The sequence below is a fragment of the Pyxicephalus adspersus genome, chromosome 5 (assembly GCF_032062135.1).
Source record: "Pyxicephalus adspersus chromosome 5, UCB_Pads_2.0, whole genome shotgun sequence".
Lineage (NCBI taxonomy): Eukaryota > Metazoa > Chordata > Amphibia > Anura > Pyxicephalidae > Pyxicephalus > Pyxicephalus adspersus.
Window position 1 is genome coordinate 43,442,670 of NC_092862.1, and position 17,845 is coordinate 43,460,514.

General features: G+C 37.6%; 1 protein-coding gene across 4 annotated transcripts in view; it reads left to right on the forward strand.

The window, feature by feature from the left end:
• KCTD1 (potassium channel tetramerization domain containing 1) overlaps nt 1-5,451 on the forward strand; it is a 68,483-nt gene extending 63,032 nt beyond the window's left edge. For all 4 annotated transcript variants that reach the window (XM_072411289.1, XM_072411287.1, XM_072411288.1 and 1 more), the window contains exons 3-5: nt 1,826-1,970; nt 3,915-4,220; nt 5,015-5,451. In XM_072411289.1, coding sequence (XP_072267390.1) covers nt 1,826-1,970; nt 3,915-4,220; nt 5,015-5,173 — 610 coding nt within the window. In that variant the 3' untranslated portion in view covers nt 5,174-5,451. The remainder of the gene's footprint in view (nt 1-1,825; nt 1,971-3,914; nt 4,221-5,014) is intronic.
• Nucleotides 5,452-17,845: the final 12,394 nt, after the last annotated feature.

A 17,845-nucleotide genomic window follows, 5' to 3' on the forward strand; every position in this document is an offset into this window, starting at 1 on the left:
GAAAAATAAGACATCCCCTGAAAATAAGACCTAGGGCATATTTTGGCATTTCAAAAAATATAAGACAGTGCCTTATAATAGGGGAAACAGGGTATGTTTTTAACACAGTCCACAATCCTTATGGTAGGAAGCCAATTACCCTAACTGCATGTTTTTGGAATGTGGGAGGAAATCAAAGTACCTGAAGGAAACCCACACAAACACGGGCTCATTCCATGCAGATAGTGTCCTGGCCGACATTCAAACCTGGGGCCCAACGCTGCAAAGGCCGGAGTGCTAACTTCTGAGCTACGGTGCTGCCCCTACATGCCTTTGTAATGCCGGCATCTGTCAAGCAAAAAGTCTAATCTATTTGCAGTTTGAGTACATTCTCTAGGATATTGATGTTTTGTTTTTATGCAGACTTATACTGGTTCACTAGCACATTTTTTTACCTTGGTTCTCAATTGATTGATCTATTGGAATATCCTGTATTGCTGTTGAGTACAATCTATGATTCATTCTGTTGAGTGTCATCGGAAGATCGATGCATTACATGTCAGAAGTGGCATCTCATTCTCTCTGGCATTAACTAAAGGAAGTTTTGCTTTTTTCTAGCCTTTTACATACAATTTCTGTGTTCAGGGTACATAGACACGCTATTTCTGCTGTTCCTGTGTAATTAATTGCAAATAACCTCAGTTCATACATTGTTCAGTGGTCGTAGAAATGTATGCTGTGAATCTGGGCATTTATCCATGATATTCCCCCTCCTGAGTGTCTACATTGATATTGTTCATGAAGTCTAAAAAAGTCATGAACATAGCCATATTAATCAAAGTAATGACAACAGCACGTCTATGGCACTATATGAAAGGATCTGAAAGCCATTCTTCGATTCCTGGAAATGCAGGAGGTATGTGCGCCATGTTGACTGGTCACTTTGCCTGAGCCCATTGTCTGCACTTTGCAGCTCCTTGACGTGTAGCAGGTACAATCCTGTAATTGCCGTGTCTACATTGTGCAGAGTTTGTGTGCTTATCTGTTTAATAATAAACATCAGGACATGTTCATAAAGACTGGCAAAAGAACTGTTTTTTGTTTCACCTTACTATACAAAATTACTAATGGGAGTGGTGGTGTGATGCTAAACTGACCGAGATCTGAAAAGGAGATTGAATGAAAAAATGACTCCACCTTGATAAAAGCTATCTTCTGATTAATGGAATATATCTAGATTAGGGTAGTTATACCTAAAATAATAATTAACACAATATACATTTTACATTTACAACTCTGGCATTGTCATGGTTTTTATTCTTTTACCTACAGCTTGATTTCTATGTAAAAATATAAATAAAAGGATGAATATACAGAAGACTGATTCTTACCTATAGTATCTGCAGATATAAGAATACCAAATATTCCTCAATGTGTTTTACATTCAAATCAGCCCCAAGTCTGTCTTGCTCATGTTTGTGGTTTGAGATACCTATACCTGCAATTTCTCTTTAATATTAATGGCACATGGAATAGGTAAAGAGTGAAATTTATTAACAGATTTACTGTAATAATATCAACATTTATAGAATGCATACAAAATATAAAATATATGAAATATATATATGCTTGTACAGTCTCTTGATCCTTCATGAACAGTGCCACCCAGTGGGCATAGTAACCTGAAATTGAGTCCTGCATTTATTTAATGGTAGACAATTTTACTGCTGGTTGGGCACTCATTTTCTGTTGCAATTTTTTTACATTTTACAACCACTGTTCTACACATCTAATATTTATTTTGGTTTTCTGTCTAAATCTTGGAATGCATACTTTGTCTCTGCAGAATCGGCAGACTATTCGATGGAACAGAGCCCATTGTTTTGGACAGTTTAAAGCAGCATTACTTTATTGATAGAGATGGACAAATGTTTCGTTATATACTGAACTTTTTACGGACATCAAAACTTCTCATCTCTGATGATTTTAAAGTAAGTAACCTTTCCCTTCTGTATATATTTTTCACAAATGTCAGTGAATGTCCAGCCATATTTATTAGTTGGTTTTAGATACAGTAGATAAGGATTAACACCCCATCAGGTTTTAATGCTATCTGGGGCTCGGTTTGAATGCTTTCATTTACTGCTCACTGGGAAATATCGAATAGCAACTAAACTCTAGTTAAACTGTTGTCACTAATGCTAAGAATTTTTCAAATTGTTTTTGCATTCCTATACAAATGAAATGCGGATCAGAAGAGAGCAATTGAAGTTGAAATGCATCGGTCAATGGAACCCTTAATAAGGGGAAATCTCTCTGATGGTGCCTCAGATAGCAGAAAATCCATCGGGATTTGTAACCTTTGTTTGGGCTGCACATAAATCCTAATTCACATGCCTTCCCAGAAACAAATCCGAGTTTCTTACAAATAGTTAGTTGTGGTTTAACAATTGGTATTTGCAGATTTGTTTTATCCTTAGGTGATTGTAGCATTATTAATACACTTGTAGCAAAGCAGCTCTGTATATTCTGACCCTGAAAATGTACTGTAAAGAAATAATGTATCACAAACAGTACATGGATTTGTTTTTAATATCTACAAGTGTGCAAATCTGCTGCAATGAGCCTTTAACCATTCTAGGGAAATACAAGTTCTATCATTTTTATTTTAATTGTCTGGACTTTGGGGACCCATCCTAATCTAGCCCTAAGAGGCAGCAGGGCTTAATAAAATAAAGTACAACATATGTAATTATAGTTTTATCGGGGGCAGGGTTTTTGTGGGTGAAGAAGTAGTTCTATGCTTGACTCCAGCAGATATGAAATTGCTGTTTTAATCCGGTCATATTGTAAACAAAGCATAACAATAAAAGTGGGACTTTTATAGGAGAAATATAGGGCTATTGCTGACATCCTTTTCAAGGTTCTACTTATTTGACCGCTATTCTGAATTGTTTTTGTTTTTTGATTACTAGCTGACCCAAAACAAGTATATACATCAGGAAAGTTTTCATGGCCCACTTGTTTACGTTCAGTGGCTACCAGGCATCAGATGTTTTTTTCAGAGGATATCTGTAATGGCAGCCTGCACGTTTTATTTTTATACTTATAAAGATCATTAAAAATAACAACTAAAAACATTTCAAATACTGTTAAAATGAGTATTTAAAAGTTAGGTTTGTTACTATTCCAGAATTCCTTCCATACTAGGAAATTTGGAGGGTCATACTGTACGAGCTAGTTTGCTTTGCACAGTACAGTCATTCTAACACTATGAGCTTGCTTACAGGTGAGATAGATAACCGAAAAGAGTGCTGCTGCTCTTTTTACTTACCAGCTGGTAGGCAGAGGATAAATGGATAGATGGTGCCCCTCATTGTACTTCCTGCTTTTATTCAGATGCTAAGGTACCATTTCCATAAGGATAGGGGTGTAGGTAATGTTTTGCTTGTATTATAAAGTAATATATATAATATTTGTTTACCAGAAAGCTAAAATTGTGAATTGTGAAATACATTGTTTTAAAGTTATGATTTTCATCTAGGAAGGAAAAATGCATGCAGAAGTATCCAGTAATAGGTTATAAGTATAGTTACCTGAGTCTACCTATGTTTATGATCTGCTTAGTTTACTACTGATTTACATTATTATTTAGGTGTTAGCCTTGTAAATCCCCAGAGCATGAGAAAGGTTTCTGTGTAAGTTAAGGATGATGTCACTGTTGTCCTGACTGTACACAGATACTGTGCTTTAAACAAAAGCTATACCTAATGTTTCTCATGTTTCAGGTTGTCGGGTTGCTTGATTTTTCTGCTTTATAGCACCTTATATATACTGTTCAGTTTGATGTTGCTGATAATTACAGACTGAACATTTTATAGTCATGCTGTGATTTTACCTGCTGAGTTTTTTTTGTATTTGCAATATTGTTCCAGGATTACACTCTTCTGTATGAAGAAGCAAAGTACTTCCAACTTCAGCCAATGCTGTTGGAGTTAGAGCGATGGAAGCAGGACAAAGAGGCAGGCCGTTTCTCCAGGCCTTGCGAGTGTCTGGTTGTCAGGGTGGCTCCAGATCTCGGAGAAAGGATTACACTGAGTGGAGAAAAATCTCTAATAGAAGAAGTTTTTCCTGAAATTGGTGACGTGATGTGTAATTCTGTAAATGCGGGCTGGAACCATGACTCCACACATGTTATTAGATTCCCACTTAATGGATATTGCCACCTCAACTCTGTTCAGGTAAAGAAATATGGCTGTTTCCATGTACCAATATGAAGTTGTGTGTCCTTTAAATAGTTTGCAGTGGAAATTGAAAAGCTACATGAACAGTTTGTGGCTCGGCTGTGCTACTAAAACTGGCTGCAATTGTTAAAGCTGATAATATGTTTGGGCAATTTCAGGCAACTTTTAATAGCACAAACATTGCACATCAGGTCAACCTACCATTAGGTTTATATAAAGTGTTCTGTGGCAAGTTACCTTAAAAAAAAAATAATTGTTTCTTCAAAAAAAAAAAAATCTGGACAAAAGTGGCTAAAGCCACAAGAAAATTGTGTGTGTGGATGGCCAGCATCGCAGTTATTCACTGGTATAACTTGCTGGCTATGACATACGATGCAGATTATTTTGTGGTATCAGTAAATCATCTATCGTTGCAGCATGGTATTATATGCATCTAACCCAACCTTTCTTGACCTGTTTTAAGTAAGGGATTCCTTGAAACAACCTTCAGGTCTGGGAGAACCTCTGACAATAATAATTTCCACAGCTCACAGTACATTAGCATGATGGCCGGTAGGAAAAATCTCCTTACATAGCTGTGTTTTGCATGTAGTATATCTTGTTGATGAAATCTGGGTTGTGGTTCTCCATTGGTCAAATTTAGATTTGCAGTGTATTCTACAATGCGAAAACATTTTAATTTACTGGAGGTTTGCGCGGTAACTGTTAATACTGAGATTTTCTAACCATAATGCTGATATTTTGTGATGTTTTTTGTGTCATTAACTTGAGTATTTATTTTTTTCTTATAGGTGCTGGAAAGGTTGCAGCAGCGAGGATTTGAGATTGTGGGTTCATGTGGAGGAGGAGTTGATTCTTCTCAGTTTAGTGAATATGTACTGAGACGAGAACTGAAAAGGACATCACGTGCACCCTCTGTCATTCGAATAAAGCAGGAGCCCTTAGACTGAGCAAAGACTTTTTTCTTATGCAAAACGGGACAATTTCTGTGCAGCTGGGACACATGTTCCAGGGTCAACACTGATACTGAGACATTTTCGTCACCTCAAAAGACATGATATGCTGTTATTTACTCAGCAACATCAGGAACACACAGTGGGACAGCTACTACAGGATATCAAAATGTAGAAATAAAAGAAATAGCCCATAACATTATTAAAGGGTACTGTAAAAACTACACATTATTCACAACTGATGCTGTACATTAGATAATATACTATAAGTTTTATGTTCATGTTTTTATTCCTTGCATTACAGAGATTTAGCCGCAGAAAATATCCTTCTAAGATTTGAGGAGCTCATGGCAGAGAACAACCACTATATCAATTTTCTGCTGCATCCAAAACAGGATCATAAACAGGGCAGTGTCATAGTAGCATGGGAACTGTGTCCATAGAAATCAATCTGATATCTGCTTTTTATTTTTTTTGTTGCAGTCAAAATCTATTTGGCTGCTATGGGCAACACCCCAAATTTATGTGAATTTTAATGAAACAATGGTGTCAGAGTACCAAAGGGATGAAGCAAGCTGAAGTGTGGGAATTGTAGGCACTTTACTAAACTTACCACTTTCTTAAAGTGTATATCTAGGTAAAGCAAAGAAAAAAACATATTCAGAAAATCTCTCCAATATATTCACATTTCCCCATGTTTTGTATCTAAAAATTCTGCAAGTATGTCTGCTAAGAAGAGACAAAACATAGGTAAGTGTGAATCTACTGCAGAGATGTACCTAGTATGCAAGTAATTAAATACTAAATGAGAATTAAGAATTGAATTTCACTTTGTTTTTTTATAAAACTACCTAATTTTATTTTTGGGTCTGTTAAGGCAGAAATGAATATAGACAGACATGTAGTTAATACATCTATATGTTTTAGGCACCTTTAACACTTCTGTTTATATGGAGTGGGGAAGGAATAAAACCCGTCAGGTTTTACTGCAACTTGAGCTTCGTTAGAGAGAATTGTACTTCCTGCCATGCTGACAACCTTTCACTAGACAGGAAGTTGGGGAAACTCTCTAACTGCAACACTGACAGAACCAAAATAAAAACCCTTCCTCACCCCTATATAAAACAAAACAAAATGTTTTAGCTTGACATACACTATAATTTAGCTTGAACAATTTTGTGATCTGTTGCGTAATATGTTGGCGCTATATAAATCCTGTTTAATAATAATAATAATAATCTGTATCTGATTTTTGTAAAAAGACAACAATAGTTGGAGGATTTATCTGTTAGTACTAAACCTGGAACTGCTGTAATTTTATGGTTTATCCTTCCTCACCATAACCTGGCTGAACTAATTTTTCCCTGGGATGTGGTTGAAGGGTAACTGAACAGGTCTCATTTGTCAATATATTTAGGGGAAAAAACATTTTTTGTTGTCTTATAGCAATGGTCCCAAAGCCAAGGCTCCCAAAACCCATCAGGCCCTTAGCCCATCAATCTAGAGATTCTTTACCTTATGCATAATTAGGCAAACAAGCATTACCTATTTCATATATTATTGCTAACATTTTTGACATTGTTAAAAAAACATTTTTTTTATTTTTTTAGATATATAACTAGTTGAGCTCTCTGCCAGATTGTCAATTGATTGGTAGCCTTGGAGCAATACCATCAGTTATAATTGTACGCACTTTGATAAGCCTGAGACTGGCAGTTTGAAAACATTAGTTCTTCCATAGATGCAGCTGGAATAATTTTGTAAATAAAAAGGGTGGTGGATATCAAAACTGCATTCATTCCCCATTTTCATGTTGCATATTGTTTTTTTTTTCTTTTATATTTTTGCATCAGAATTTGATATGTTTAATGTATCATTCTAGGCTGGTTCAGGAATAGAGTGGATCAGCTTATTAGTATCCAATACTTCCCATGAGGCACCTGTGGACACTGGTCTCTTCAGTAAGCCAATGCTCACTAGGTGCCAGTTTTATTGTAGGGGGTGTGACATCATGACTTCTGAGACAGTTGTGTATATATAGTAATATTGGCTTCCCACATCTGTGCAAATTTTCATAGAAAAGTACTATGGGAAGTGCATATTCTGAGTGCCCCTCACCCCATACTCAGGATGAGATGCACCATTTTACATTGTTATGTAGAACTGTATTGGGATTCCAGGTAGAGGTGCAGAGGTTAAAAATCAAATCTAAGGTTAGGAAATATATAGTGTATATAAATGATTTGCAGTTGAATCTAAACTATTTAAGTGCCTGATTAGCTCTGCACCTCTTTACTTAAATACCCCATGCTGCAGGACTGATTTATGAGAACTGTTTTTAAATATATTTGTCTTGCAGCAGTTTTCATAAATTAGTCCCAGTATGTTGGCGGCTGGTTGACTACAAAAGATAAAAACTGCATACAAATATTCAAACATGACAATAGTCATACGTACTTCCAGGAAGAAATTGGTATTCACTATGATCACTGTGTGTATAATAGTGACCCAGAATCCCCCTTACCTCCTTTTTCATGGGCTTCTCACATAAAGTCCTTTCTATAAATCTCTCCAGACATTGCTTGTATGGCTACTCACATTTCTAATCGCAGTTCTGAGCTGAAAATGCAGCAAAGGCTAATTATGAAATGTGAGATTGTAGAAGATTTTTACATTTTCAGTACTGTTAATGCACATCTACATTAATGTTTATTTGCAGTATCCTTACTCTCTCTGTAAAAACTCTAAGCACGTAATGACTTATTTACAAAGCCACACAAAGACCAGTGATATGCTCTACCTTAGTGGGATCAATCGGTCATCTCTTCCCATCTGAAATTGTGCATACCACATATTGCTCTTTGTAGCTGTTCTACACTATACCTGCATTGGATATATGCACACTGCTGATGTGATGTGCAGTTTTGCCTTAATATTTCTAAAAGTAAAAAGTGGACAAAGCTGCAGATTACATCACATTTCTTCATATTAATCTATAATTAATTTTAGCTGTGCGCCCAGTGCATATAAAGGTTGCTTTATACCAAAAAAATTAAGGTGTGTATCTAGACTAAAGACAACAGTAATTTTTCTTAGTCTACAGACATAGGAGCCACTTCCAGAATTATACCCATGAGATCGGAGGAATCACCATGAGTCGTCCAAGGAGCCCAGGGCAAGATTGTTGACCGTGGTGGCGATCAGATTATGTCATTAAATACTTGCTGTGGGCAACACCTCTGTTATTCATTTGCATTTTTAATATAATTGTCCTTCTTAAGCCTGCCTATTTCTTCCAGCTTTGTGAACCTAAGCACTTTTAGTAAATTACATGCAGATCTTGGTTGGTGCACCTTAAAACAATACTGTAGTCATACTAAGTGGAGGTCTGTGCCATGGTATTCATATTTATTGATCCTCTCCAAATCTTGCTTTTTGTCAGGAAAGTAACCTGGGTATTTTATGTGTGTGCTTAAATCTCTAATTCACGTTATCATCCTCATATGTAAAGAAAATTGGGAAGTGTTTTGGCAACTAAAATATTCACATTTTAGATTCATACAGCTGTATAATTGTCTATGGTTGTGTATCTATTGTCACGCTATTCCTCACCTTCAGACCTCTCTTTGTTTTTACACTACTGCCATTTGTAATCTGCTCATAAGTTATGCCTTTGGAATTTTTAATGGGATCATATTTGGAATACATACTTTTTAGTAAACATGGTGATAAAATTCTGATAGGCTCTTATCTTTTTCCCTCACTTCTTCAGTTCTAGGATATACTCTACTTATAAGTTTAGCTGTGCACAGAGATCATTAAATATTAGTTTAGCAACTCCACACACCTACCTAAACCTGAAAGCAAAAATGTAATATACACTTACTGGAGCATAGATGTGGTGTGGCTGCATTTGTTACTTTATTTTAGGTCTTGCTTTCCAGGTGCATCTCTGTATGGCATTGTAGAAAAGGTATTGCATTGGCATTGCTGATTGGCTGCTGTAGGTCACCACAATGCTATTGTCATGGAATGCTTTGTCCTAATAACTAAGCCAGGTAAAAGACGCTTCTCTATAATAAGTAAGGGTGTGTTTAATAAACTATATGATAGATCATGTCAACAAAATCTGATCCAGTGATCAAAATAGTTGACCATTCTACACCTCTATCTAAACTGAGCACATAAAATAACCCCAAAAATCTTTCTGGCTTTGTGATGAATTGCTGAAGTGTAGCAGTAAACAGATTTATTGAATCACTCCCTATGCTGTAGGCTACATAGTAGTAAATCAGTGCACACCCACACAGTTCTTCACTTCTGTTCTGCGATTAATCACTACTGCATGCCACTGTGTTGTATTTTGGGGGTTTTTTTGGGTTTCATTCTTGGTGATCAATACTCCAAACAGGTAAATGGTACTTCCACTTTTTTAAGAAAAAAAAAAATGTACTATTTCTACTTATACCCTTTTGTAATTCTAATGTTATTAAAAAACACTTTTCCATTTTAGTCTTCAAGCACCTCTGATCTTCAAAGAAAAACTTTTAAGTCTTTGTTGAGGCAAAATAAAAACAAACCCAATGCAGTATTTTGCTAAATTACTGTACATATACCCATGTTTTATCCTTTTAAAGACTTCAAGCACAGAAGAATACCAGTTGATCTGTCAGAAACTCAGCTTTTTAGTCCTATTGTGGGGTGAAAGCACCTAGTGACAACACCCCCTACTTAGGTGTCTTCTAAACCAGTGGTCGCCAACCTTTTGGATCTCACAGACACCTAAATTCGTAATGTTAAATCTTGTGGCGTGGAGTAGAAGCAAGTGGGCATGCGCCAGGACAGGAATCCAGACCGTGCATGCGTGGTGAGACGTGTGTCCCCCAGAGTGACATGATGATGCCCACTCCAGAGCGATGAGAATCTGCCCACTCCCACATCGCAGGCTCAGACCTGCTTTCTTAACATCCCAGGGGGACAGTAGCGTAGGGCTGTGGACACAACAACAGTTGTTTCTATATGAGGGACATGATCAGTAGGGTCAGAAAAAGGTCCCCGCTGGGGAGCGAACCGGACAGAGTGCAGGTGACCGCTGTCCTAAACTACTCTCAGATCTCTACAACACTAAGGCTGTGTAACACAACACATAGTCTAAGGTAAAAACTAAGAAAATTTCTCAAGTTAACACAGAAAGGGAGCAGAAGAAAACTCTGAATTTCTGACAAGGTCAACTTTTTTTTTTGTTTGCATTTACAATTACAAAATGTTCCCAATAGTATTTTAAGCATATCAAAGAGGAAGAAAAAACAGTTTTTAGTGTTAATACACACTTTAAATATGGCTTCTTAAGTCCCTAAGTGATCTAAAGATGTACAGACCTGCCACAGAAAGGAAGTCTCCTGCTTATCAGGTTGGCGTGCTCTTTGTCTTAATTTGGAAAGAAAGTGATTATGTGAACATGATGGGGAAACACATCTTGTTTCGTTTTAATGGAATCCATATTTCCATCGTAACAAAAATAACAGCAGAACTCTGCAAAGAAGCCCACCCCTCCCCACACTTTGTGCCAAAACAAGCCACAAAACCTGTCCTGTTATGAGTGATTACTACAAGTTCACATTCCCTTTTTAATGGCACCCATGAAGAATACTGAACTGCTTCCATGGTGCGTTCAAAGTGCACATGGAGCTCTTCAAACTTAGATGTTTAAAGCGTGCCTGAAAAATTGAAGGCTAGGCCTTTCTCCCATCATATTTAGTTATACTTTTACCATTTGCAAAAAAAAAGCACATGAATGCTAAAGAGGTATAGATCTCCTTCCTTTGCTTAGTGTCATGTCTGATGATATGGCAGATATGGCTCCCTCTAAACCATCAAGATAGAATTTTGGAAACAACCCACCATTGGTGGCTTGTATTTAAAGAAGGTTTGGGGTTGTCTTCTGTATGGTTCTTCGACTAACCAAGCAAATCCTTGCACTTCAGAGGCTGTATGCTTGCTTCAGCATGGTATTTATGAGTAGTAAAATGCAAGGAGACGGATAAAATGTTAAAAAGCAATTACGAAAAAACCATACAAAACATTTCCAACACTCTTACACTCAGCTAGCCTGCAAAATAACACTTGTTTCAACAATTTAACAGGTTTTATTTGCACATATTTGCAAATGTGGAAACTACACTGCCTCTTCAAGGTCCCTTTGTGAACTATGGCCCCTAAGTCAAATCTATTAGAGCTCCATCGTGGGACAGGTATGTCTGGAGTTTGTTTATACTTCAATGGCAGGAATATGGGCAAAAGCCAAGCACAGCACTATGGCCACTGAAGAAGACCTCCCCTTGACATGCCCCCTAACCAAATACAACAAGCCAAACAAAAATTGCAACCATTATGAACAAATTATGACTTAACTTTGAATGTGCAAGGTGCACATAAAACGTGGCTTTTTATATAAAATCAGGTAAGCATAGGTTTGTTTTAGGGAGGCTGAGTGCAGATAAAATGAGTATAATAACAATTCTTCCAACCTTCACAGTCTTTAAGGGATTATATGGCTGGACTCTCTATGCTTTAGATGCACAAGCTCTTTTAACATTTGTGTGAAACCGTATTTGTAAGTAAGCAACAAACAACTAAATCATGGTTCTTGATTTTTTTATGGCAAAAAATGTATACAAGGAGGAATGTTCAAAGGAAGGTTCACCTAAAACTAACATTAAATGCTTGTAGGTTAAACAGTCCCCTATTCTTGAGGGCAGATATGCATGTAGTTCACTCAACATAGTTACATTGATGCTGAATTCTGAATTGGCATGGAAATTGATAGGAAGGGGTAAGACATCCATGTAGGTTTTATACCGGCTGTATTTAGGTGGCAGTTCCAGAAACATCAACAGGTATGTTTTACATATTCCTAATTACGGTTTTAATAAAAGTTTCTAAAGCTATACTGTCCAATATGTTACAAATATAATAAGGGCAGAGCAAAGCAATAAATGATGTAGGTCTTACTGTTGTGAAGATTTTATTCTTTTTTTTTAGGATTTCTTAACCCTTACAGAGAAGTCTGTACCCAACCAACACTGCTGCTGTGAAAGTAGTGGTCTAGCTGCAGAATACAGACATGTTCCCATCCTGTACTATGATGACATTACCTCTATAGACCAGTGTCAACTGGCCTTTGTTTGCCTCAGAACTGCTTCTCTCCACATACAAGCCCATGGGACAGTAGTGGTTCCTCACCAGAAGAGAATGAAGAACATGAGATGAAAGAGTATCATACAACGCAGGCACTGGTTGGCCACCTCTATCTACCACCCATGTGAACAAAGCAAAGAATTATACATAAGGAAACCCTTTCTCTGCTTTATCTAAACATATCCAGTTTTATTGTTTGCTTTGTCAATGAAGGTGAATATATATCCATAGCCTCCTCCTTTCTTCAATCATAGCTCTCTCCTCTTCTAGGAATAGCTTATTACCGGCTGGCTATGCTGGCCCAAAATCTCCCCACTCCCCTAACCACCCTACGTAATACCTTTCTCCTTTTTTTACATGCCTACCCTTATTGTAACTGCCACAAGAGCAGTGCACCCAAAAAGTGGTGACCATCAGCTGTCTTAGGGCTATTGGAACACAAGGATGGCTCTTTCAGGCATGCCTAAAATGCAATTAATAGACATATACATTTTTGGGACAATTTTTGTATAAATGAATGGTTTGGCAACAGGATCCTTTTAAACAAACTGCTAGCAGGCTTCAGTATGCTTCAGTTCTAATTAAAGCTTGTTAAAAGCCTGATAACAGCTTGTTTATAGTGACAGCACTGCCATTAGGATCTGTGTTTAACATTCCCTTACTGGAACTGAACTTTACGTTAAAGGCTTCAACAAACCTGCTCAGAATGCCAAAAGAGTTACAAATACTTTACTGTACACATCTTATCCAAGCAGAGCCCCATTTTGATAAAGCCTGATTCGTTATAAAGGGGCTTTTAGGTGGGTAGACAAAACACCCACAGAGATATCAAAAACTGATTATTTAAAACATTTTTTTGATATTTCAGTCAATGCAATGGATTTGTCCAGTGTTATCATCCTATATTTGCATACTGGTACTTGTCGTAATTTTCTTTCATAACAACCCATTTGTCATATACAGTACATTGAAAAAAGAAGGGCAAGTGGTAGGAAGTGAAAGATCATCCTATTACATGAGGACATTAAATAGCTGAGTCTGTACCAAAGATTCATTAGCATCCACATTTGCCAGGATTCCAAAGCCAAGTAAAGCCAACACTGAATTGTTCCATTACCCTCTCCACCAACTACAGTAGATGGTCAGAGATTGCAGACATTTTACAGGATATAGAGACTGCGGACATTCTCCAGGAGATGGTCAGAGACTGCAGGCTTTGTGCAGGATATTGCTGGAGACTGACATTCATTGGCTGGAGACACGTTACATGAGACTACTAAAGATCACTGCTTTTACAGTCCTTTTACAAAGTATTGCATCCACATGTGTCCCTGTTATTCGGGTAAAGAATGACTCGTGCCACATTTGATATTGTTCACAGCAAGATTGATGCATGCATGTCACCCAATGGGGGTCTTTCATTTGCTATGGCTTTTACCGAGGCAAAGAGGAAAAATTACGAATGCCATTTTGAACCATTCTGTAAAAATATGGGACCAAGTAAAGGGTCAGGGATGTTTGCTCGCTTTCATTCCTCCTCTTCAGACACTTTCTGAACTATACCCTATTTGTTTCAGGACACTTGGAGCCTCGATCCTTTTCCTGGTGGTCTGAATATAAATTAACCACCTGGGCAAGCCTGAGTACATCAGATAAACTCTATAATTTTCAAGACCTCAGGGAAAAAATGATGTCCCACTGGGGGGCATATTCCATTATCTTCAAATTAAACATTTTTTTGGTTCCATATTTTCTTTTTCCACCAAACCTCTAAGTTTCACCCCATTTGAACAAATTCTGTTTACAGCTCCTTTCTCCCCCGGTGCCGTATCATTGATGTATTCCTGTCTTTTACAATCTATGACTAACTCACCTGTTCTACCTTTAAATGGGTTTCTGATTTAGGCTGGTATTGAAGAGGAGGACTGGTTAGCGATTTGTGGCGTTCTGTGAGTTCTTCAAGTGTTCTTGCCTTGGAAGGGAACTCCAAACTTTTGTTACGTTGGTATCTAGTTCCTGCCCATATCTCTAAGGCAGTGCCGGGTTTTCCACCTCATCGCTTTCGAGCATGTCAAGCAGAGGTACCTACAAACAGAAATGGTGGGAAAGCCCTATAGCAGAGGTCCCCAACCCTCACTGGTGCGGCGCAGCTCTGGCTGGTGCACCCACCAGCGGGGTCAGGAGAGGGACCCTGCTTGGGGGGCGCACCAGCCAGAGCTGCGGACCATGTCTTCCGGAGACATAGCAGGCCCAGGGAAGTCTAGAGACACAACCTGCCCACTCTTCCATCACAGACTGAGACCTTCGATGTGAGAGTGAGCGATTCTAGCATTATGATGGTACTATGGGGGGATGTTTCGACTCCCCACACATGCACAGTCCGGTGCATTTAGTGGTCCGTGACGTGCAAAAGGTTGGGGACCACTGCTCTATAGCTCAAAGGTTCTGGCGCCATGTCTATTTTGTTATAAATAATGTTTTCAATATATCTCTCACAATGAATTCTGTAGATGCTCTTTTGTGTCAAAGACCCCAGATGTGCGCTACAATGCAGTTTTGTCTAATTTCCTTTTTTTTTACAGCAGCAAGGAAAACAATAGACAGAGCATGGAAATCTGATGTATTATCAATTTCTGAAGTAACACAGAGTATCTCAGACCAGGTTTATGGAAAAGCTCACTGCATTACAAGAAGATAAATTAGAACTGTTCTCTAAAGTTTTTTCCCCATGGGTTAAAAAATACATACCACCCACTTTTGGCAGATTATGTTTCACAAAATCCCTATTTTTAATGAAATTCCTATTGATTCTGATAAAAATCTTGTGCTTTTAAAACTTATAACTGATATTTTAAACAATCTTTTTAGCCTTACCAGCTATCTTCTGTGAACTACAACTAACCCCCCCCCCCCACCCCCGCCATCCTCATATGTGGGGACAAACTTTGTATTGCACAGATCTTCAAACACTGCATATGTTGAATTTAGCAAATTCGCAAATGTAACGAATTATTGTTGGAACAATCCACATTTAAAGAATGCTTTGCCATGCTGTTGAGTGTGGTTCACTGAAAGAGATTAGGGTTTATCTCAAATCCTTTAGCAACAAGCACAACACAATTGTGTCCAGGGTCCATGCTACAAACCAGCACAACTGCAACAAAAACACAATTGTGTGTGCAAAATTCTTCCCAACCACTCCCATACAGTGACTGAACACACAGTAAACTGCTATAGTTAATCACAAGTCTGAAATTAAGGTTTAGGTTGGTAAAGAACTGTGCATCAGATATATTAGTTTTTTGGAGGGCTTTACACTATTTTACCATTTTTCCTTTTGTTTCTCTAAGTGTTGCTAATTTCCTGTAGTCATTTTTAGTCACATGTAGTCACATTTTATTCTTCATGACAAACATAAGAGCACAACTTGAGAAGAGGAACATTGTATTGTCATCCTTTAACAAAGTGTCTGAACAAGTCCTCTTAGTACATGCAGGATTGCCAGCTATTATTTTAATTAAAATTTCTGATTTTAACACATTGAAAATGAAGGTATACCTTAGATGATTTTTTGGAGTTTTATTTCATAGAATGTTGGTGGATAATTTTATGTGTTTCTTTATGCCGCTTTCATGTCTCTGGCATGAAAGCGGATTGGTGACATTACTAATGTTTGATGTAAGAATTCTTATTAGACTAGCTGCACACTGGTTAATTCATGCCACACATTGATCTGCTAGAATGAACCAGTCTACTGGCAGTTACCCAAGGACAAAATGCCACTTGACTGAATTAATACTGCCCTCTTGTCACTTTAGTTATTTGAGATTATTTACATTGCTGCTCATATGGCTCTGTTCGGCCTCCACCAGAGCTAATTGTATGTGTTCCGGATTTTAATTGGCTTCTTTAATATTGCCCGAGGAAGAAAACACTCTCCTTTGCCTCACACCAGCCTCTTAGCCCAGTGCAGTAATAGCTACAATTAAGAGCATCTAAATCCTGCTCTAATCTTGTGCCAGAACACAGGGTGAAATTTGCCTACCTCACAAACAATTTAACATGAAATTTTATTTAGCCTCTACTGCAGAGCGTTGAAAAAAATACTAGAGAGAAATGGAAACAAATGATGTCGCTTCAAAGAAAAGGTGTAATATTTCCTTTAGATTTATGGATAGAAAAAGCCAAGCTTGTAAATTAAAGAGGATCTAAGATACCTTAAAAAAGGCAACCGCGGGAGGGGGGTAAAGAATTAGATAATATTGCATCCTGCAGCTGATCCTTTCACCGTTACTGACTTACCATACCTTGCTCCACATCATGGGTTGTGGATATGGTGATTCTGGCCAGGCTTTAGTTTTGTTTTCGTTTTTTTAAAGAGCTGTCTCGTTATAATTGGTAGGGTAATATTTAGGAAGCAACAGGGAAGGTGCAAAAAGCAAAGATCTTTGAAACAAGTGACACAAAAGAAGGGCACAGCAGGCCCTCAAATACAGCTTTATCTCCAGCACAATAATCAACAAAGCTCAAGGAATAAGAAATACACTGTTATTTCAGGACCTCAAGACTAAAAAGTAAAACTTTTAGAAACCTTTTTTTCTGTTTTAGGTGGAACTGGGAGAAAAAAATGCATTGAATCCAAAATATCTTCTTCAGGCTACAACTGTTTGTGATGGCATTAAATGAAAATATCCTTTGGACATCTACAACAAAACCTGATAGAATATCAAACACTTACAAGACTCCTTTAATTTTCTTTAGAGTCCTATTTATAAAAAGCATGTTTGGAAGTTGTGTTCTTCTGGAAAACACTCACTTTGCTAACCATTTTCAATGTTTTTTCTAATAATTATCAAAAATACAGCACACTAGTGAAGAGTTATGTTATCTACTATGCAGTATCTCTAGAGGTAGTAAAAAAATCATAAATGGACAAAGTGCCAGGGGTGCCTGTTGTATGTCCAGAAGCACCTAATGTATAAAAGGTAATCTGAAGAATGCTACAGCCGAGGGGAGTTTGGGACTGGCTCCATTGTTTTGCGGATCAGACATAATAACAAGCAGAATTATATTCAGAATGGGTAGGAGTCCACAACATGCAGACGTAGTAATTCACAAAGCAGAGATGTCCAGGTCCAGGCCAAGCTAGAGTTTAGATGGTTCTCAAGACAGCAAGAAATAGAGGAAGTAAGGAACACAAACTAGAATCAGCAACGGGAAGTACAAGTTTAAGCAGAATCAGAGGCTAGTAGAATCAAACGCAGGAAGACATATGGGCAGGTGTGATCATAGGGGTATCTGATGACCACTTGCTCCGGGCAATGCTAAACTCATTAAGTTGAAAAAGAAATGAAAACTTTTCAAAAATACAAGGGACTTTAGTTTTGTATTTTATTGAATTTTATTCATATCAGTAGTTTGCGACATAGGTCTGATATGCCCTATTTTTCTCTTGAAGAAGCCGACATTATG